This window comes from Petaurus breviceps, unplaced genomic scaffold, assembly GCF_028583685.1.
Source record: "Petaurus breviceps papuanus isolate PSGF00001 unplaced genomic scaffold, PetGlider_PUasm1.0 186, whole genome shotgun sequence".
In the NCBI taxonomy this organism is placed as follows: Eukaryota; Metazoa; Chordata; class Mammalia; order Diprotodontia; family Petauridae; genus Petaurus; species Petaurus breviceps.
The window spans coordinates 6,286,161-6,309,536 of record NW_027185798.1 but is presented as its reverse complement, the minus strand read 5'-3'; the positions used below and the strand labels follow the sequence as shown (position 1 = coordinate 6,309,536).

At 46.6% G+C, this 23,376-nt stretch overlaps 1 protein-coding gene across 1 annotated transcript in view; it reads right to left on the bottom strand.

Annotated features, from left to right (window-relative positions):
• Positions 1–23,376, bottom strand: part of CUX1 (cut like homeobox 1) — a 301,593-nt gene that overhangs the window by 140,598 nt on the left and 137,619 nt on the right. The window contains exons 6-7 of the mRNA XM_069089141.1: positions 5,492–5,629; positions 2,108–2,231 (exon numbers count right to left, since the gene is read on the bottom strand). Of these exons, the coding sequence (XP_068945242.1) occupies positions 2,108–2,231; positions 5,492–5,629 (262 nt within the window). The remainder of the gene's footprint in view (positions 1–2,107; positions 2,232–5,491; positions 5,630–23,376) is intronic.

The window sequence follows — 23,376 nt, the reverse complement described above, 5'->3', positions numbered from 1 at the left end:
TATATGTTTTATTTATTTATTTATTTATTTAATGATTTATTTATTTATTTATTTATTTATTTATATGTCTTTCTTCCTTCCTTCTTGCATTGGGAACTTCTACTATTCCTATCTCCACAACATGCTTCTGGCCTTCACAACAGATGATGTCCCAAGCACACAGGATTCTGAATACCTTCATGTGGAACAAGGTCCAAGAAAAACTGATCTGGCCAGAGTATCCCCTTGCCTCCTGGTCGTAATTTAGGATTCTAGGGAACAGACTCAATGGGAAATGGACTTTTCAATCTGGACTTCCAGAAGAATCACTGCATTTTCTTGAGGATCTGAACTCTGGCTTCTGCAACACACATATATATGCAGTTCCCTGTACTGGGCTGGGTGTCAGTCAATCTAATTATATATTTTCTTTTTAATCAAGTAGTTAAAAATATTTCATGTCAGTCAATCGAATTAAGGGCAGTTTTGGGTTTGTGTGAGGGTTTTAAAAAATGCAAATTTACATAACTTTCTGCAGCTTCTCCAATTTAGCTCTTTTGATCTGCAGAAATATAAATATCCATTCCATTAAATCAGGGGTTCTTAAGCATTTCTGCATCATAGCCCCTTTGACATTGGGGAGGCCTATGGATCCCCTCCTCAGAATATTAACAAATTATAAAAGAATACAATTACATTAATATGTAGGTATCTAATAAGTTTGTTGATGCCACCCGTAGGCTAGGAACCCTGGAAAATGATTACTTTTAAAAACAACTGCCCCTTCCTTTCATCTGTGAGTGGGTGGGGAAACATGGGTCAAACTCAACACCTTGCATACAAGCAAGCATGCCCTGCCCCCCCCCAGACACACATACCCCTTCCCCCACCTCCATCAACTTAAGTGACTAACTCACCCCAGGCACAGAACTAACTTTATTATATACTGGAAAAGCCAAGCATTAATGCAAACAGGCGCAAACTACAAGAGGGGCCTAGCCTGTTCTGAGCTGAGCACATAGGAGTGAGCTGTGCTCTGATTTACTGGAAGAGAAATGTCATCAAAATTCAGAGGGTGACCTCAGTCCAGAGCTCACTACAATGGACTAACTACCAGGAAACTGCTACTCTCCCAATTTCCTATGACTGATATTTCAATTTATGGTGGAATTGTGGCAAAATGTAGTCAGGACCCATGCCCTTCAGGCCCAGGCGATTGGATTACCTTGTCAGCAAAGGACAAAGGATATGATTATTGGTACAGTGCTTTGTAGGCCCCCAAAAAGAAGAAAGGGAGGCAAGGGGAAGCCTTGGAAGCTCTCGCAGGATTTTCATTCACCACCTGGTCTGGTTTCTCCAGACTCACTTTCACAGCTGTCTTGCTGAGTGTCAAAGTTGGCGGGCAAATGACTCTGTACCAAAAACTGGAGAGAGCCAGCGGCTGGGCAGCTCCCCTCCCTGGCCCAAGAAGGAGTCTGCTGGTAACAGCAAGTAGGAGGCCAGGCCCCCTCCTCTCTTAGGTGCATGCACACACTGACACCCCCCCCTCCCTGTGAGCATACACACACACACACACACACACACACACACACACACACATGCCGATACAACCCCGTGAGCACACACACATGCCAACACCCCCCCGTGTGCACACGCACACACGCTGACACACATCCCTGTGAACACACACACGCTGACACACCCATGTGCACACATGCCAACACACCCCCATGTGCACATGCACACACGCTGACACACCCCCTGAGAGCACACACACACACGCTGACACACATCCCTGCCCATGCACACACATGCACCCACACACTGATGCCCTCCCCTGTGAGCATACACACACATGCCAACACACCCCCATGTGCACACACACATGCTGAAACACCCCCCGTGTACACATGCACACATGCTGACACACCCCCTGTGTGCAGACACACACTAACACCCCCCCGTGAGCACACACACACTGACACACATCCCTGCCCATACACACACGCACCCACACACTGATGACCTCCCCTGTGAGCACACACACACACACACACACACACACACACACACTGACACCCCGCCCCGTGTGCACACACACACACCCATAAGCCCCATGCACACTCACCTCTCCTTCTCTGCAAAGTCATTTTGTAGCTTCTGTTCCTTTTCCAGAGCGATGTTCTCTGCTTGGTTCTTCAGGGTCTGCTCATATTCCCGGATTTTCTCTTTAAGTGCTTTGATCGTGACCTCTAGAAAGGGGAGGGAAAAGCTCTGGTCAGAGACTTTGTGTGCCCGTTCTTAGGCAGGCTCTACAAGAAGCCTGAGGCGCGCAGCCCGGCCCGCCTGCTGCACTGGAAACCCTCCTTCTCTGACTGACACAAAATCGATGGCTACGAGTCCCTTTGGAGACCTTTTACTCCCTCAATGTTAAATTGAACTTTAAGCATTTAGGTTGAGCGGGAGCAATGGATTTTGCTGGGAAGCAGAACGAAGGTTTCTCTAACACAAGCAGAGGAAAAAAATCAATGGCAAAATATAATATCATCCTATCGATGAGTCTTAAATTAGCCCCCTCTGGAGGGAAGATTAATAGAGTCCAAGCCGGGGCTTTACCCTGTGCTCAGAACAGGAAGAGCCCGGCTGGTTCCTAATTTTATGCTCAAGAAGAAAGCGGCAGCACTTGGGTGACGCTGATTCCTTTTACTGAATGCAGGCGACATCGTGGTGGCGCGGCCAGGCTCCCCCAGGGCTCCCGGGCGACAGTGAGCGAGGTGGAAGAAGAAGACACGAGGGTGGGCAGGGCTGCTGCAGGGGAACCAAAGAGAATGGGGCCGGCACCAGGGAATGGAAACAGGAAATGCCCCATAGGAGAAGCTGGATAAAGAGGAAACTGTCTGCAAGGAGAAAAGCCAGCGAGATCCCACTTCTCCCAGGCCAGGAAGGCTCAGTGTGGCCTGCCCACATGTGCACCCCCAGAGCCCGGGACGGGAAATGGAACACCTTCCGTGAGGGCAATTCAAGCTTAGGCCGCGAACCCAGAAAGTTCATCCAATGATCACAGCTCAAGAGCTGGAAGGAACCTTGAAGGTCACCCCAAGGGGAAACTGGGGTCTGGAAAAGCAGGCGTGGCTTGCCCAGAGTCTCAGGGGCAGGATCCTCAGATCAGAAGCCATAGAGGCCAACTCCTTCATTTTACAGGGGAGAAAGCTGAGGCCCAGGGAGGTCCTCCAACCACTATGTGTTTGAGGTGGGATTTGAACTCAGACCCTCCTAACAACAAGTCACCTTGCTCCCTCCTACAGGATGATCCAAGGGTGAGATCTAACAGCCTGCTCATATCTGTAGACAGAGGTTAACTCCAAGGTTAAAGCTGGGTCTGGGTTCTAAACAGGAACCTTCTACTGACTTCTCTCAGATGTGTAAAAGTGGCCCATTTAAGCTGTTCAAGTAACTAGTCCACAGGACATCAATATTTTAAGCCAAATGACTACACATTTAATAGTCATAGCTCTTCACTGATAAAAGCTATAAAGCCTTTCTTGGCCAAAAGACAGGACCTATAAGTTTTACTTATAGGAAAAAACATCTGAGAATTTCTGGGGGAAAGAAATGGGAGATGGGTATTTCTGGTCTGTGGGATGTGTACTAGAAGGCTGGGCCCTGGCAGCATCTCCAAAGAGGACCTTCTCTGAAAAGATTGCCATCCTGGTTGTGACCTGCTGTGACAGAGGGAGCCCACGAGCACCTTGAGGGAAGTGGGCCACGCTCACCTTCTACACGGGGGGTCCTGCATTTGCACAGAAGCCCCTGTCTCTACCGCCTTTGGGGGCCCTGTTGGCATCACCTCCAATTTTGATTTATGGACTTGTGACTTCGTTGGAGGAAACCAGCAGAACCCAACAAGGTTGGTTTTAGAAAGCTGCCTGAGATGACAAGATTAGGTACCTTCCTCTGGGCCGCCCAGCCCTGCCCTGAGCAGAAGTCTTCCTGCCTGAGGTTGGCTCTCTACATCTCACCACATCTCACAGCCTCAGATAGATGCATGCAGGATAATAGGGAAGCAGGGAGCGCTGAAGGGTCCCCACCAGTGGTGGCACACGAACCCATCCATGAAGGAAATAAGGAATTCTAAGGGTGGAGGCAAGGAGAGAAGCCATTCAAGGAGTAATATGTACCTAGAGCAGCAAACAGAATGGGTGGGCAGGAACGTGTCACGTGTCCAGGGGAAAGAATTTAATGATAATAATAGCTACCATTGATACAGCCTGATGAGGTGCCAGGCATGGTGGGAAGCACTTTGTAATTGTGACCTCCCTGGATCGTCACACCTCTGGGAGGGAGGCACTACTGCTGACTTCTTTTTACAGATGAGGAAACTGAGGCAGGTGGTAGTGAAGGGCGCTGCCCAGGGTCAGACTGGAACTGAGGCCTTCCTCACTCTAGGCCTGGAGCTCCATCTACTGTGCCATCGGGCTAATACGAAATAAATCTGGAATGGTAGGTGAGTGTCAGACTGCGAAAGGCTTTAAGTATCAGGCTGAGGAATCTATATTTTATCCTTGAGAAAACAGGAGAGTCGCTGAAGGGTCTTGAGGAGGGGAGCGAAGAGCCTTAACCAGACGGGTTTTAGAAGACCGTCCTAGCAGCAGGAGACATGGGGGGCGGGGGGTGGTGGTGGCAAAGGCCCACCTCTCTTGGTGTTTGGGGAAACACAACATCCCCAGAGTCTAAAGTCTGAAATCGAAGAGATACAGTTTTATCAGTTTTTCTTCACCCCTTCTTCCCGGCCTCTTCCCAACCCACAGTGCTCCTGCTCTGAGTTGGCTGAAAAAAAACCCCAAAGACCAAGACCACCACTACCACCACCAAACCAACGTTCTGGCCCATCTTATAGAGGGCTGCTGTTTTTACAACAAGCCTTCTGAAAAAAGGAGTAACTGGTTACTAAGACAAATCCATTTTGCTTTGTGCTGCAGGAAAGCTGAGGAAGAAAAACCTACAGCCATCGTGTCCAGGGTAGAAGCTTTGCTCCTTCTGGACTCGTTGACGGTTGGGCAGCTGTGCCAAGAAGACGCTTCTGCTGAATTAATCATGAGCCAGCGACATGAACAAGGAACGGGGAGTGCTTAAACACCCAGACAGACTGAGGATGAGTCCGAAACCTTAATGTATCTGCAGTCATTATTCAATGATTTACTGGCTGGAATCCTTTGATCTGCGCTGGCGCTCTGACAGGTGGCGCCTGCCTTGAGGCAGATCCCATCAGCCCTGATAGAGCAAGCACCTGAAGGACTCTGGATCCCTCCCGTGAGGAGGCCACAGAGGCACACAATTCCCCTCTCTGCGGTAAAGGAGTGACGGTGGAATGCCATTGCCTCCCTTTAGTGGTGGCTGTGATTTCTGCCCCACCTGGACCTAATGAAATGCAATCACGGCTGGTCCTAACAGTCCCAGACGGGCAATGAGGGCCCCAAAAAGGCCCGAGAAGAGCAGCCGGGTTCCAGCCTACCTTGATTTTTCACTTCAGCAAATTCTTTGTTGTATTCGTCCAGCGTCTCCCTTAGCTTCTGGTTTTCAGTTTCAATATCGTGCATGCGCTGGACCTTGAGCTGGAGCTGCTGCCCGAGGTCCAGGGCTGGGACCGGATCTGCAGGACAGGGGAGGGGGGAAGGAAAGAGAAGGATTGGCTTGGATCCTTGAACCCTCTGTGGCTACCACTGGGTGGGGAGCTAGAGGCACTAGGGACACCCTGCCCTGCTTGGGGGGGTCTTTGCCATGAAAGAGACCCCCATCTGGAGGGCAGGAAACACTGCATAGAGCCACAGGAGGTATCCATTCTAATGGGGCACCTCACAGTCAGGGGAGCCTCAGGTTCCGCACACAATGAGGCACCCTCCTATCACTCAAAAATAAATAAATAAATGCAGGCATGTACTCTTAGTGCCAGACAGGTCTGCTCCGTGGTGCAAAGGTATTTGTTTTATGAGAAGTCACATACATTCTGGTGACAGCTTAAAAGGCTGCTGCTGGACAATCCCACGAGGCCATGTCGGACACACAAATGTCTCCCTTCAGAGCTGAGCTAAAGGGTTTGCAGCAAAACTATTATCATCTGACAATTTAATGGCAGGATTTCCATTCTTGGATGCTGATTAAAAGACAAATACACCTGATGGCAGCCACAGAAAAAGCAGCAGAGATACGCTAATCCATCCTGAGACCCAAGGTGGGGGTGGAACGGGGAATCCCCCCGAGGCCACACCTCACCTTGCCAAAGATTCTGAGAAGATGCTGAAGGGAAAACTTGCTCTAAATGATGGAAAATACTGTGGCTTTACAAAGACCTCGATCATGAAGGAATCAGGCTAACCTTTCCATACCGTCCGCTTCATTAATGAAGAAGAAAGAGTATTAAGTGAAACTGTGAGCTGCTGGGGGGCTGGGCCTCTGACAAGGCTGCTAACCCTCAGAGAGGTGAGGAATTGAGTAGTTTTTACAAATTAGAGAGAAAACACCTTTTGGTCATTGGATCAATTACTCACTTGGCCCCACAGAGCCCACTCGTTGGTCTAGCTTGAGTTAAGCCACAAGCCCCTAACAGGTGACCCTAGGTCAGGGGACCTTTGGCAGCTGTGACCAATTATCACACTAACAGCTGAAAATGTCCCAAATGAGCACAATTACAGGGTCTGGGGAGGGGGGCGCTCTATCAAAATAAGAAGAGCTGGGGACGTAGCTTTGGATACAAATTCCATGTGGCACCTACAATCAGATTTACTTATAGAAAACAAAATTTTTAAATGAAATGAGAACCAATATCCATAGATTTTTTCAGCACTTAATCTTGGGTTTCTGCCTTTACCATTAATTCAGCACAAATTAGAAACCCTTTAAATGTTCTCCTTGCGTCTCCAGTGGATCGTTTTTCTTCGGCTGCCTAAAAGGCAATTACAATCCACCTGCTGGGCACCGATGGGGTGTTTCCTTTGGAATTCTCAGCCTCAGTCTGAGCTGTAGAATGCTGGAGCCCACCGGGCTTATAAAAGATTATTGAATACATTTCTCGTATGGGCGCCAGCGTCACTGGGGAAATGACGGCAAAGATTCAGTCTCCTGTTGAGGAATGCTAAACACCCAGCGCAGTGGATCAACAAGACCATATATTAGGGAGTTCACTTAATTTTCAAACACTGTAGTCATTAATTTTTCAGACCACCCTTGGTTCCTGGAAACAAATAATAAGTCTATTGTACCTCGGTTAACACATTAACCACAAGCCCATGTGTTCTTCAATATGCCAGTGCCTTGGAGTTTATAGAAGAATGTTGCTGGGCTATGCTGAGCCAGCGTCAGAAGAAGGGGCTGCAGTTTGTAACTAGAGAATCCACCAACCACTCAGGGCACGGCATTCTCGCGAAATCTTTGGCTGCCACTCATTTTGACTCTGGACACAGAGTTGATAATTATGTCACCTTTTTATTTATGGTTTTTCCTTATTATTTTAATCTGCATCTAGATATATTAAATCATATTTTTCAAACCTTTGCATGGAGCTTTCTACAAGGTGGGTCCTCAGAGGGTTCCTCGTGGGGATTAAGGGACCATAGAATCTAGGGGCTGGAAAGGACCTGAGAGGACGTCTTGTACCATACCCAAAGGACTCCCTGCTATAATGTAGGCACCCAACAAGAGGCCTCCAACAAGGGCAAGTCCACTGCCCACTGGGGAACACCACCCCACTGTGGGATAGTCCTAAGCATCAGGAAGTAACTCCCTCCTCACTCTCTCTCTCCCTCCCTCCCTAATTCTCCACCCACATGGCCACTCTCTCAGTAACTCCTGTGTCCACCCATCCTCAAGAGCTGGTCTCAAGGCCCTTCGGCAATCAATCGATGAGCATCCGTTAAATGTCGATGGTGTGCCAAGTGCTGTGAACACACAGATGAGTGTGACCTCGAGGCCCTTCCAGTCTGGCCAGCTAAGAAGCATGCACATATGCAGGCAGACACAAGACAGCCAGAAGGAGACTTTAGGGGCCCCCACTAACAGCTGGGAGATCAGGAAAGCCGATCCCTAGATGTCTGATTTCTTCTTTCAGTCTCGTCATGGTGCCCGGCTCTGAGGCTGGGTAAGGAGCCCGGTGAACAGACTGGGGCATCCTCAGCCTCTGTCATGGAGGGTGGCAATTGAAACTTAAAAGAAAGGGTGAGGAAAAAGAGGCCAGAATGTGACCTGCTGCTCTTGTACAAAATCCTATTAAGTTTTGCTCTCGAGCTGCAATTGCCAGTATAAATTGTATTTATAAAAAGACTGTGCTTGTACGGTGCCCTCTACCCCTAAAATTTCTATCAACAAGTTTTCCCGTCCATTCATTTTTAAAGGCCAAGATCCCCAGAAGACACTGTGTCTGCTTCAAATAAACAATGGTCTCCCAAGCTCAAATCCACAAGGAATTGAGCGACATATAGCAGTAAGAGGGAGGCCAGAGTGAGCAGGAACTAGACCTTGCGCCCCATTTTCAATCTCTAAGAAGCATTCTATGGTACATAAAAATTCCTGCAATCTCATAATTATTCATCATGACATGTATATTTAAATCAGCTCTATTAAAGGTTAATGCTTAAGTAGCAGAACTGGTCCTGGGATGAAGAATGAAGTGAACATTCCATCCCTCCATGCTTCTGACAGTGCAGGCGGCTGGTGACTAAGCCATCAGAGCAGTGGAATATTGTTTGGGGATATGTAAAAGGCAGTGCTCGAGCACATCTTAGGCTTAATTTTTATTACTTGTATTAGAGGAACAGCTAATTACCCCATGACAATATAATGACTCTAGCATGTTTGGGCTGGAGACCAAAACAATGAATTTCTGCAGCCAAACCCCAACCTGCATGCTAATCTTGGGAAATCACAGCTTTTTGTCTCCTTAATTATTCCCAATGCCATTTAAACCCCACACAAGGATTGCTACGTCTCATTCCAAATTTGACAGTCCTTAGATCTCAGCAGTTTTATTCACTCAGTGATTTTAGGGAGGTAACATAACACCCCCCTCCAAAAAGCCACGGGCAAGCAAGATCCTGCAACTCGCACTTTTCTAGGCCGTGCCAATGAGAAGGATGTGCTTCCCAGTGACCACTCACAGGACACTCACAACTTGCAAAGGGGTTTTATAGCCATTGGATAGTTTGATTAATAAACATTTAGTGAGCACCTACTACGGGCCAGGCAAGGCACTGTACTAAATGCTAGGGCACAAAGATAAAAAGCAAAATGACACCTGCCCTCAAGGTGCTTACACTTTAGCATGGACAGATGCACAGGTGGGGCCGCTAGGGGGTGCAAAGACGCATCTTCCTGAGTTCAAATCTAGTCTCACACACTTCCTAGCTGTGTAACCCTGGGCAAGTCACTTAACTCTATTTGCCTCAGTTTCCTCATCCGTAAATCGGACTAGAGAAAACAATGGTGAACCACACCAGTTTCTCAGCCAAGAAAACCTCAAATGGGGTCACAAAGAGTTGCCCATGACTGGAAAACGACTGAACAGTACAGATGTACACATACAGGTATTTGCCAAATTGATACAAAATTAATTGGGCAGAGGGAAATAGCTGCTGAGCCTTGAAGGAAAACTCCACCTCATAATGCATCACACGACTGCAAGAACTCAATGATAACCCTCCGGTCGCTCAGCCTGTCTTGAAATGATGCCAACAGTCACTGAGGGTAAGTAGTGCTGTCGGCTGGTGAGCACTAACGCCTGTGATCACCTGATGACGGCATTTTACGGACAGGTAAAACAAGGCACAGACCTGGGGCAGCCGCCAAGTAATGCAGAGTCCAAATCAGGTGTCCGACGTCCTGCCAACTGTCCTCACATAAAATCATCTCAGTGTGGATCATTTTAATTTGGCGCGACTGGCAATGACCATTTAGCGCTCATTCTGGGATCCAGAGCTAAATGAGCTTTGGCGTGCCTCAATGAAAGCCAAACAGTGGTGGTGTCTGACAACCTATAAAAGCATTCTCCAAAGAAGGAAGCACGTCTCTGCTAAACTTCCCAAGAGTTTATACGGCGTCCTAAAAGAGAATTAAAGGCCGGCCCAAAGAAAACACTCTGCTCTGGCCCAGCAGTCAGGTATCAGTGCCATAACCTTGAGAAACCAACAAGATGGCACCCCTCCGAAGGAAGGAGGATCCAAACTTTGGAATGTGCCATTTGATGGTTCTCCTCATGGCCGAGAAGCAGAAAAGGCAGATTTTAATAAATTTGATGTAACTGTTGACACAGAGAGCACTGTGGGTAATGCTGTCTGCCCCTGTCATTAGACAGACGATGAATACGGCCCTTGTGAATACGCTCATGCAATGACATCACATTGCTGGATGCATTACTTTTTGCCAGGGCACTCTAGGCTAATGTAATCATACGATTACATAATTAACCCAGCTGTCTCATTAAGAAAATCAACTGGAATTCAGGGCATAATTAGTTATACAGCAATTAGCATGCTGATGAGCGACTGATGAAAAGCTGTCTAGATATTGAGTATGCCAGGACCACCCTAGTTATTTTAAAGGGGAGGAAAATACAACACACACACACACACACACACACACACACACACACACACAATCTTAATTCAAGAGTAGCAAACTGAATGGCCCCAAGTTAATGCTTCCACAGTTTTCTCACTATCTTACTTCTGGTTTGGGGAAAGACAAAATTTGAGAAGTAAGAGACAATCACTACCTTGTCATATGCCTTTCTTCTGTTTAAAAGAAATCCTTCAGCAGACAAACTCATGAAAACACACTGTATACAAAACAGAGAGGCCAATAAATCTTGTCAAGGAGGTGGAAAAAGACTGCCTCTCCTTGTTTAAATTATAATTCACATGGTATTGGCCAACAAAGAACTTTCCTTTTTATTATTAAAATTTTTAAGCACTCTAGTGATCTTACTTTTAGAGAGACTGGAGCCCAAGTCCTGGACCAGAAAGGTGAGAAATGATGGCACCTCAGTAGCCCAGGATATTTCTATGACCCTGGCCCCACTAGGACGTGTTGTCTATAATTTCAGCAGCGTGCCTATGTTCCCTGGAGTTTAGAATATTTTATTTGAAAACCATCATAAACTACTTTTTATTCATTTTCACTTTAAAGTAAGTGAAAATGTGGAAAATGGGACCTTGCTAATTACACACTATACAGATCAAAAAATACTCCCCAGACTCAGCAACAGGTAATGTGCCAGGATGAGAGGGAGAACAGAAATCTATGGATTGGCGCTGGTTCAGCAGGATTGGGCCAGGACTCCAGAGAGGATACAAAAGCCAGCTCAGCCTCGCAAAAGGGCTGTGATCGGGAGCAATATTCCAAGATTAATCATTGATTAAAACCTAGGTCGTTAAAATTAAGGAATGCCTCTAGCTGAATCCAAAGATTTCATTCCCTCCTCCAGTGGTTTCATTCCTGGGCCCTGGAGCTGGGGGCAGAGCAGGGAGGGAAGGGAGTCACATTTTCTAATTTTAACCAATAATGTATTATCTGAGCCGAGAAACTAGGGCAATGTGCACAAATGATTGAGTTAGTGAATTCTGGCATCTCTGGGCAAACACAATACACAGGCCCCTCAAGAAATGATGATGTTCCCCTCATTTCTTGGTGCAGATGGAACTTTGAGTGAGGAAGAGAACAGAAGGCCCTAGAATACATCTCTGTGCCTGGAAGTGATCTTGGAGGTCACCTGGTCCAAGCCCCCCACGTTTCACAGATGAGGGAACTGAGGCCCAAGGAAGGGGTTTAGAGATGGCAAGTGAAGCGATGCCATAGGGGCAGTAAGTGGCAGAGCCAGGATTCAAGCAAATGCCGGTTCTGTGTTTCTTCCACTGGGCTACGCTACCGCAGGCACCAGTGTGATGTTGCTAAGATGAGCTCTCCTCTTGGTGTGGTGTTCTCTGAGAGGCCACTCAAACACCACAGGAGTGACTATCTAAAGAAATCCCTCCACACCAGGGGTTCTTTGCCTTTTCTGCGTCCAGGATCTCTCTGGCAGCCTAGCAAGGTCGATGGACCCCTTCCCAGAATAATATTTATAGCCTCTGTTCAGAATCGAAGGAAATGGTAAATTTCAGTTTAAAGGCTGGTGAAAGTGAGAATGTAATTGTTTTCACGTCCAAGGTTGTGCCCCACCCTGAAACTGATTCAGGGGGTCTCAGATGAGCCCCCGAGTTAAGAACTCCTGCTTTAAAACAATTCTAGAACATCAACACCTCAACTTTCTACAATTACAGGTCCAGAACCCTGTCCAAAAAAAGTGGGAGAAATATTTGAAACCCTGATGAGACATCCACTGGTAATGAATATTTTATATGACTGATAATGGGCTTCCCAAGGTTTGGATCTTAAAATAAACCATTCTGTGCCCTCCATTTTTGTCTGAAGGGACTTATCTATGGTGCCTAAACCCAAACAGAGAGAGATGAAAGAAAGGGACAGAGAAACAGAAAATGAGAGAAAAGAGAGAGAGAGAGAGAGAGAGAGAGAGAGAGAGACCGAGTTGCTGTTCACATACAGTGTCTTAATACAGGGCATTGCCCCACCAGAGAGAGTAGCCAGAGAGCTGCTAAGGGTGAAAGTGGCTGAAGCCCTTTGGCCTAGGCCTAGTTTTTATCATTAGCAAGATGCCCCTTGGGTGGAAAAATTCCTAACTATGTTAGATCCTAATCTGCCCATATGAAAGAAATAGTAGCTGGCTGGCCTGCCTGTCCAAGTTCCCCAAGTATATGACTTCTGGGAGGTGTTTAAAAAAAAAAAAGTTGGGGTTGTTTTGGGGCCTATCACACATGATAAAATCTTTTTGCTTTCAGGACAGTGAATAGCAATGCTCCCACCCCCACCCTATTCTGGTCAGGCTACTTATTGCAAAACAATATTAGGGCCAATGTTAGGCCCTAAGTCCTTGCTCTAATCTGAATGAGAAAGGTTTTTACTCTTTAACGATCACTTCTGAAACAAATCCTGCTCTGAAATGTTTTTATACCATTCTTATGGTGGGTCCCACCAGGTTACAGAGGAGAGACCAGAGCAGCTCTGGAAGAGCCCTGACTGACACTGATCAGGCCAAGAGAGGGGAGACTTAATTAACCTGATGAATACAAATATCTTTTGAGTTCACCCTTGACCAGGCAGAAAGCAGAATCACGAGAGAGATTTTAAAGAGAAAATGAATGCTTTTAGGGAAATGATCCTCTCCAGCTCTGCCATAATTCTGTATGATGAATCAAAACCATTGCCCGAACTCTGCAAACTGGGCTTCATCTTATCAGGGCACTCTGTCCATTGCTGGGAACACTAGGATTCCCTGAGAATGCGAGCTCTCCCCAGGAAAATGGCTAACCTTTCTTTGTATTCCCAGAGTTTAGAACTGGCCCACCTAGGGCAAGCACTTACAAGGTTTGTTGACTGACTTTGAATGGAAGTAGTTTGTGTAAGAGAGAGATTTTCAAAAGCAGGAGGAATTTCTGTCCCTCTGGATTTTCTCTTGATCTAAGCACAGAGATGTTTAGAATAATTTATTTAATAAATTGTTCTCTGGAAGGCTAGTACAAATTTTAAAAAAATTTTCCCATGCCAGAAACCATAGGGAAGAAGCCATTCTACATCACTCAGTCCCAGTCTATACTTATTCCCTCCCCATTATCTTTTTTCTGCCACTCTGTACATTAATTTCCCTCTTCTGATCTTTGAAACAGCCAAACTGGCCTTCTCTCTGCTCCTCACACACAGGATTCCATCTACCACCTTGGTGCCTTCACATCTGCCATCCCTCATGGGTGGAGTGCTCCCCCTCCTCATTTCTGCCTCATGGCATTCTTCTCTTCCATCACTCACCATCATCACCATCATCACCATCACCATCATCATCATATCATCATCATCATCACCATCATCACTGTCATCACCACCATTATCTTCTGTTTCTTTTTTTTTTTTTTTTAAGCAATCGGGGTTAAGTAACTTGCTCAAGGTTACACAGCCAGTTATTTCTGGGTGTGGTGCTGAGTATCTGAGCCCGGATTTGATCCAGGTCATCCCGACACTGGAGCTGGTGCTCTTACTGGCTGAGCCCCCTGGCCGCCCCTCATCACCACCATTATCACCATCATCACTGTCATCACTCACCATCATCACCACTATCATCACCATCACCATCATCATCATCATCATCTTTCCTCCCCTCCCTCCTGCTTCTTCTCCTTCTGACTAATCAGTATGGAAGCTTCTGCCTGCTCCATTCCCCTCCCCCATCTGGGTTGGTTCATCCCTCCTTGGACAGCTGGGTGGATCAGCCTGTAATGAGAATGGGAATTTGACAATCTTCCCTGCCCCTTCATAGACCTGGGGGGGGGGGGGTTGGGGTGGAGTTTGAAAACCTGTCCTGCTTTGAAAGTAAACTCTGCCTCCTGCTAGACTAATGTAATCACATGGAGCCTGTGATGGAGGGAATTTGCTGAAGGGTGCAGCAGAGCCCACAGGAAGCTTCTGTGCTGTTAAGATAAACTCTGCCCCTGCATAGGCTAAATATAGTCACATGGAACCTGTAGTGGGAGGAATTTGCTGAAGGGAAGCAGAGCCCACAGGAAGCTGGTAGAGCTAGTGAGATGGTGGGAGAGAGAGGAGGCTCAGGCAAGGAGATAGAGAGGTTTGTGAGTAAATACTGATATTGCATTGGTTTGTGGGAAGGCTGAAGGATGCTGTGGCTCCCAGCATTATTATGGCTTCTGAAAATCTTTGGTACTATGATGGAATGGGCTTACTGGTTTAGGGATAAATGCTTCAGTTCTATCCTCTACCTGGAGAGTCTGGCATATTTTGCGATTGAACATCATGTGATACTTATAATCATGGTCTTTGTCATGATTGTGGGCACTGCAAATATCGCATTGGTGCTACACAGCTTTAGCCCTGCTCCCAAACTTACAAGATACCCCTGCCTCACCCTCCTCATGTGTCAGAGACCTGAGAAGAACTGCCTTCCACATGAAGCTTTTAGGATTCCTGTAGCTGTCTTGTATTTATTTTTTCTCTGCTTGCTGCATCTATACTGTTAGAAGGTAAGCTCTCTGAGAGGTGGGTCTTTGTGCCATCCCAGTGCTCACACATGGAGGGTGGGAAGTGATTTGCCCATGGTCAGTAGCAGGGTTGGAATACAAGCCCAAGGCTTCTGATTGTTAATTTTGCCTGATTCCCACTGCAATCACCCCGTTGCCCACTTGTTCTCCCTCACTGATGGATTCTGGGCTTGCTTCTCTCATCACTACTAATGTCAGGGCTGGGGTCACTCCTGAAGGCTCAATCTTCAGGAAGCCTGGGCTCCCAATAAGGGCTATTCCTCCCATTTTACTGTTATGTGTGGGTAGCAACCCAGTAAAATCCAGTCTCAGATGCTTACTAGCTGTGTGACCCTGGGCAAGTCACTTTGTCCTGTCTGCCTCAGTTTCCTCATCTGTAAAATGAGTTGGAGAAGGAAATGGCAAACTGCTCCAGTATCTTTGCCAAGAAAACCCCAAATGGGGTCAGGAAGAGTTGGGCTCAATTGAAACAACTCAAGAAGTCAATTAACTGGAATTGTTTGTGACGTGGCATATCCCTCCTTAAAAACAGCTGCTCCCTGGCCTTGGGACTCCCAAAGTGCATGCTGGGATTTGATTTTTAAATTAGAAAAAGTTCCCAGTGTAGGAACTCATAATATGCCCAACCTGCTGAAGGTGACAGAGGGAAGATTCTGAGCTGTCAGCACAAGTTGGGTGGAATCGGGACTCACGGGAGGTTGCAAAGCTTCTGGGAGGAAGGGAAGCTGATGGCTGGTGATGTGGGCTCTCCAATACCAGCACATGTAAAGTTCACAGTCCGCCTTTGATTCCCTTCACTATGTCTGAAACATGGGGGCAGAATGCCTGGCCCAGAGGCAGAAGGGGCATGCAATTTTTGCTCCACGGGGTTCTGAACTATTGTGTTTCCTCTGCAGGAGGCCTGGCCTGTGCTCTCCCCTCCGAAGTAACCTAGTTTCTGCTTTTATGTGCCTTGGCTATGCCTGTACTGGTACATGTGGCTCTCTTAGAAGAATGGAAGTCCCTTGTGGGCAGGGACTGTTGTCTTCTTATCCCCAGTGCTTCAAATGGAGCTGAGCACACAGTAGGCTTATTGTCTGTAGAATGACTGATTCCTACACACTCCAAATAATGCCTTTAATTTTTTTTTTGGGGGGGGGGGTGTACCTCTCAGCACTGAGAGGCCCTTATCTGGTGTGAGCAGGAATCCTAGTGAGAGGCATCTCTGAGGACATCAGCTGAGCTAAACACAAGAGGACAACTGAGGACTGTATATACAGGCCCCACGGCTTCCCCAGAACACTGAGACAATGGGCTCCCAAATACGAAGGCTGCCAGACAGCCCCTGGGGGGAAACAACAAGAAAGTTCATTAATTATCTGCTCAAAAACCAAAGACTGCATCAGTTACCAAGCAGTGAACAGATTTGTTAAATACTGGTCCGAAAGGGCTATTAATGAATTTGCTACCGTGTTTCCCCGATAATAAGACCTATCCCGAAAATAAGCCCTCCCCTTACTGTGTAAGATTCCTCTAAAATAAGCCCTCCCCCGAAAATAAGCCCTATTGAGATTGCTACTGTAGTGAAGGTGATCTCCTGCACTACACGCTACATTATGGTACCCTCTGTATGCACCGCCCCCCCCCATGAAACGCACGCCGCGCTCCGAGCTGCATCCAATTAGAGCTGCAGCAGTGAGTGCGTCATCCTGTTCTTTATTGAATTCATTATTGAATAAAGGTACATTTTTTGTTCACATTTACCTGTTTATTAAAATTGCTGTCAATGTTCATTAAAATAAGCCCTCTGGTGTTTTTCTGTCCAAAAAAAATAATAAGACAGTGTCTTATTATCGGGGAAACACGGTAATTGTTTTCTCTAGTGGGCAAACAATTTACAAATCTATAGACCAGCCTAACTTTTGGCTTATCTACTGGACCTTGTTTTCAAACTACTGACCACTAATGAATTAAATTATTTTTGCATTTCTTAAGGAGGTCTGAATTTCATCACTGGCATAATCTCATCCCCCATCTTGGTGCAGTGACAGAGAGAGGGCATTAGAAGCAGGGTCTAAGTTCTACCTCTGATACACACTGGTACATGACCCTGGCAGGTGACTAAGTTCATCCATGATCTAGCCTGTGGGAGGCGGTGCCAGCTTTCAGTAGGAGAGGACGCTTAGGGAGCTGCTTCACCTAAGAGCTGCCCATACTGGGAAATCGTAGGCCCAGGGAGGTCATGTTTGTGAGGACATCCATACAGAGACACTCACGATGCATGGAGAACTCTGCTTAGTTTTTAGAAATAAGGGATGAACAAAAGAACTACTGAGGAACTGGCTGCTCTACCTTCCCTTGTGCACTGGCTGGCACGTTGCCTGTAACCCCAAAGCCATGAGAGTGAGTGAGTTCATGAAAGAGTCCTAGCTTATGATTCTAGCGTGAAGGACAATCACTGTTTAAAAGTATTGGGATAAGAAAACAGCAAATGAGTCAATGAAAAACTATTGGTGGAGCATCTCAAAAGGCCGAAGACTCGTCTTCCTGAGTTCAAATCCAGCCTCAGATATTCACTAGCTGTGTGACCCTGGGCAAGTCACTTAACCTTTGCTTCTGTTTCCTCCTGTCAAATGAGCTGGAAAAAGAAATGGCCAAGAAAACCCCAAACAGGGTCATGGAGAGACAGCCACGACTGAAATGACTGAGCAGGAAATCTCAAAAGCCAAGGGTAAACTCCAATCTGCTGTGAATGATTTGTTTGAGTTTTATTTACAGTCCCTGATGAGTATAATGAAGGTGGAAGGCTGATTCTGATACATTCTATTAGAGTTGACAACAAAATTAAAAACAGGATATTAATTTTCGTGCTTTAGAATTGGCCTTTTCTTTAGCCCAAACATAATAGAATTATATAAACAAGTAAGGGATGTCCATCCTTGAGAAGGGCTTAGCTACCCGGGAATGCCAGAAGCTCCTGCTGCCGTCAGGTTGACCCGCAGGAGCGGCCAGGGGCCACTGGGCCTCCCTGGGCATACACATCCAGCCACTCTGCCAAGACTGGGATGACTGGTTCCTTTGCAGCCTGTTTATTCAGTGTCTGACCCCACCCCCACCCCCCAGGTCTTTCCCCATGTATTCTCTCCTCAGCTAAATGGCACACAGAGGACAGAGAGCTGGGCCTGGAATCCGGAGGCCCTGAATTCAAATCAGACCTCAGTCACTTACTAGCTATGTGACCCTGCGCAAGTCCCTCAGCCCCAGTCTGCCTTGATTTCCTCATCTGTAAAAAATGAGGACAGTAAAAATACCAAGATCCCAGGGCTATTGTGAGAATCAAGTGAGACAATAATTATAAAAGTAAGTGCTAAGTAAATGTTAGTGATTGTTACTATAAGAACTCGCAGGTGCTATTTATAACTGCTTTAGAGCTTACCGATACAACAAATAGCATTTATTAAGGGCCTACGGTGTGCTGGACACTGAAGACAGGGATGAAAGAAAAGAGACCACAAACAGCCTTGGGAAGCTCGGGAGGGGCAGACCTCCCTGGCCACGTTTCTGCTCAAGGTCAGGAGTGTCGGAAGGAGAACTGAAACCCTGGTGGGCTGACTCCCAACCTGGCCTCCTTTCCCAGGAACCCGACCCGTGCTCCCCGCTTCCTCCTTTCTCTCCGGGCCCCAGGTCCGCCACTCGGGCAGGCCTCACCTGCTCCCTCTCTCACTCCAGATCCACAAGGCCTCTAGCTTCTGGCCCCCTCTCTTCTTCACTCTGCTAAACAGCAACTGACTAATTCAAGCCCTCATCATGTCCTGCCTAGACCAACAAATGAATGAAACGACCTCGTGCCTCTCCCCTCTCTACCCCAAGCACCCTCCAGACACCTGCCAAATTGATGCTTCTAAAGCACCAGCTGACTCCCAGACCAGGAGGCTTCCCTCTAGGCTCAGCGCAAGGTGAGGGCTGGGGGACCTAATCCCCAGGCCAACCTTTCCCCTTTCCTTCACCCAAACTGCTCTGTTCATATTCCGTACGCACATTTTATTTCCCCAATCAAACGCATGCTTTTGGCCTACAGATTTTTGTCTTCATAGCCCTAGCATTTCAATACAGTGCTTGGAACACCACAGGCATTGAATAAATGCTGGCTGAATTAAAGGCTCCAACCTTTCTCACCAGAGTGGTCACACATACTTCTCCCCTCTACATTCTATGCTTCAGCCCAAAGGGCACAATAATTCCTCTCTTGCTGCTGTGCTTTTGGCTGGGCTCTGTCTGGTGCCTGGAATGCCCTCCCTCCTCACTTCTCCCTCCAGGAGACCCCCTTTCCTCTCCAGGTGCCATCCACATGTCGCTTCCTTTAGGAGGCCTTTCTTGGTTGGCCTGGTTCTCAATGCTTTCCACCTCACTGAAATCACTATGTAACTTTGTTTGTCTCCATTTCTCTGACTACGTAATGTGGCTCAGCCCTTCTGCCTTTATCTTCTAAGTAGGCTGGAAGCTCTGAGGGCAGGGACTGCTTCATTTTTGCCTCTGTACCCCGAGCACCCAGCACAGTGCCTAGCACATGGAACCAGTGCTTAGGGACTGCTTGGTGATTGACTTAGAGATAGATGCAGAGAAAAGAGTGGGTGAAGATGTAGTGGTCCCTTGAGGTCCACTTTTCTTCTCTCTTTAGAAGAGAATCTATCCCTTATCCCAGGACCTGGGACATAGTAAATTCTTAATAATGCTCCATCCGTCTATCCATCCATCTGTCCATTCATCTATCCATCTGTCTGTCTGTCCATCTGTCCATCTACATCTCCTGCTGCCTGACTGGAGGCAAGGAATGTAGCTGGCCAGGTGCTACTTCCTATTTACTTGGTAAGCAGGAGGTAGAAGGGCTGGAAACTGAATGGCCAACTCCAAGGCCAATGAATTAATCAATGAGAATATAAGAGGTCGGACTGGTGATGTGGCCACAGCATCCACTTTAACCATAAACTAAGTTGCCGCCATATTTCTAACAAAAATAAAATAGGAAAGAAAGATGGAGACAAACTTGAAACAAATGTCAGGGCTGAGAGCCTGGTAGCTGGACAGAAGGAATTCTGTGTGAGGAGAGGCCAGATTGGCTCTCCTCAATGGTCTCCAACCTGTTTACCTTCTATACAAACCTAGAGGCCACCAAACACATTTACGGCTCTAACTATAAGAAAGGGCACAGGACCCCAAATTGTGGACTTAAACACGTTTTAGTTGCATCGATTTATGTTTCCTTCATCATATTTTTTTCTCCATTCAACCAATTCAATTATCTTCAGCAATAATGTATTAAGCCCTTATGCTGCAAGGGGCATAGAGGTTGGAGATACAAAGATGAAAAACACAAAATACTCTGCCCTTAAGGGTCTTACAATCTAGCAGGGGATAAAAAAGAGGTTGCCAAACAATCAGTGGGCTCAGCACTGTGCTGGGGGCCACTGCAGAGGGCTCACAGTCCAGCTCGGGACATGTTAAGATCTCTAACGGGGTGATGGGCAGGAGGAAGCACTAGCTCTGGGGGAGGCCAGGAAGGGGACATTTGAGGCAAGCTGAGGACACGATGGAGGCACAGAACTAAGGGGGATGAGATGGGGATGGGCAAGGCTGGACAGAGCCTCACAGAAGGGGCACCTGAGCTGGGTCCTGCGGCAAGACAAGGAATTTAACAGGAAGGAGGCAAGGAGGTATGGTGGAAAGCGAGCCAGAGGACACGAGTTCAAATCCTTCTTCTGATGATCTCCCTGGGCCTCAGTTTCCCCATCTGTAAAATGAGTAGGTTAGAGTAGATGGTTTCTGAGGTAACTTCCAGCCCCAGAGATGTGCTCTGATTAGCTGAGGTCAAGTCTCTCTTCTGTAACCTTCTTATGAGCCTGTTCACTGAACAGTGGCTGAGCACTCAACTTTCTAGAAACATGATTCAAAAATAAGCCTCCACCCCATGGCTAGCAGAAATGAACTCTAGCAGAGATGGAGACAAGGCTCAGAAGGCTTGGCAAAGACAGGGAAGTGCTGCAGAAGACACGGAGGGGAGGTTGAGGACAGGCAAGGATCCTGCAGAAAGAAGGCAGGGGTGCCACAAGGCAGCAGGAAAACATTCTGGGACCAGCGCAAGGGTCAGAGCCCTCCATCCTCCGCCAGCAGACGCACATGGAAGGTCATCTGTTGGGAGAGGCAAGGAGAGGCCCAGCAGGGAGGGGAAGATAAGGAAGCCGAGACAGAAAAGGGCAGAGTGCCAGCTGCTGGGTAGCCTTGGTGCCTCACGATGTTTGTAACGCCGTGAAGGTCTTTACCAATATTAGTCACAAACCTTTTAAAAATAAAAAATCAACTGAGTAAGTGCAGGAGGGTGGAAAGCAAGAAGTTCAGGCCACACTGCAGTCACTCACATCACTCGGTGGGAGCTGAGTTAGAGCTCCTGTCAAACTGATGACATTTCCATTCTTAAAAATAAAAATTGGGATCAATGTTCTGTAACCAGATTCAAGGTAACATTTCAAAACAAAACAAAAACTTTCTGAAATCAACACACATCCAGCAGATGAACGAGTAGGTGGCCTCCTCACCCAAGGCAGCTCAGCAGGTGGACTCTGGTGCCTGCTTTGGGGAGGCCATCAGCCCAACCCCTTCATTTTACAAGAGAGGAAACTGAGGCACAAAGTGTTTAAGGACTGAGAGCTTGGAGGTCAGAAGTCTAGAGCCGAAGGGGACTTCAGAGGACATCTAGATCGACCTGTTTATTTTACAACAGAGAACACTGAGGCCCCAAGCAGGAGAAGTGACTTGCCCACGGTCATTGAAGCAACAGGCAGCAAAAGTAAACTGTAAGCCCTGGTCTTCTGATTCCACACCCTGTGCTCATCCCACTGAGTAAAACTCTCTTAAGGCATTTCCGCATGACCAGTAACTTTATTTTTGGGGGGTGGGGGTGGAAGGTACGTTACACTATTTTATTTTTTCCAATTACTTGTTAAGATAGTTTTCGAAATTCATTTTTAGTAAGATTTTTTTTTTTGCTCTTGGGGGGGGGGGGAGGCAGGGCAATCAGGGATAGATGACTTGCCCAAGGTCACATGGCTAGTTTTTTGTGTTACGTGTCTGAGGCTGGATTTGAACTCAGGTCCTCCTGACTCCAGGGCTGGTACTACATTCACCGCGCCACCCAGCCACCCCCATTTTTAATAAGATTTTGAGTTATAATTTTTTTCTCCCTCCCTCCCATTCCTCTCCCCAAGAGCAATCTGATGTAAGTTATACATGTACGATCACGTAAACATATTTCCATATTAGTCATGTTGTGAAAGAAGAAACAGAACAAAAGGAAAAAGCCACAAAAAATGAAGTGAAAATAGTGGGCTGTGATCTGCATTCAGACTCCAGTTTTTTCTCTGGACAGACAGTATTTCCTGTCATAAGTCTTTTGGAATTGTCTTGGATCATTATACTGATGAGAAGAGTTAAGTCTAGCAAAGTGGGTCATCTTACAATGTTGCTGTTACTGTATACAATGTTTTACTGGTTCTGCTCACTTCGCTCTTTCCAGGTTTTTCTGAAATACACCCACTCACTTCTTATAGCACAATAATATTCCATTACATTTATATGCCACCTCTTGTTCAGCCATTCCTCAACTGGTGTGCATCCCCTCAATTTCCAATCTTTGCCACCATGAAAAGAGCTGCTAGAAATATGTTTGTACATATAAGTCTTTCCCCTTTTTTTTACGATCTCTTTGGAATATAGAACTAGCAATGGTATTGCTGGATAAATGTTATACACATACACATTTTGATGTCCTTTGGACATAGTTTCAAACTGCTCTCCAGAAAGGTGGGATCAATTCACAATTCCTCCAACAATGTATTAGTGTCCCAATTTTCCCACATCTTCTTCAACATTTATCATTTTCTTTTTCTGTCATATTAGCTAATTTGATAGGTGTGAGGGAGGGTACCTCAGAGTTGTTTTAATTTGCATTTCTTTAACGCCTAGTTAGAGAATTTTTTCATATGGCTATAGATAGCTTTAATTTCTTCATCTGAAAACTGCCTGTTCATATCCTTTGACCATATCAATTGGGGAATGACTTGTATTCTTATCAATTTGACTCAGTTCTCTGTATATATGAGAAATGAGGCCTTTATGAGAAACACTTACTGTAAAAATTGTTTCCTATCTTTCTGCTTTTCTTCTAATCTTGGTCGTGTTGGCTTTGTTTGTGCAAAAACTGTTTAATTATCCATTTTGCGTT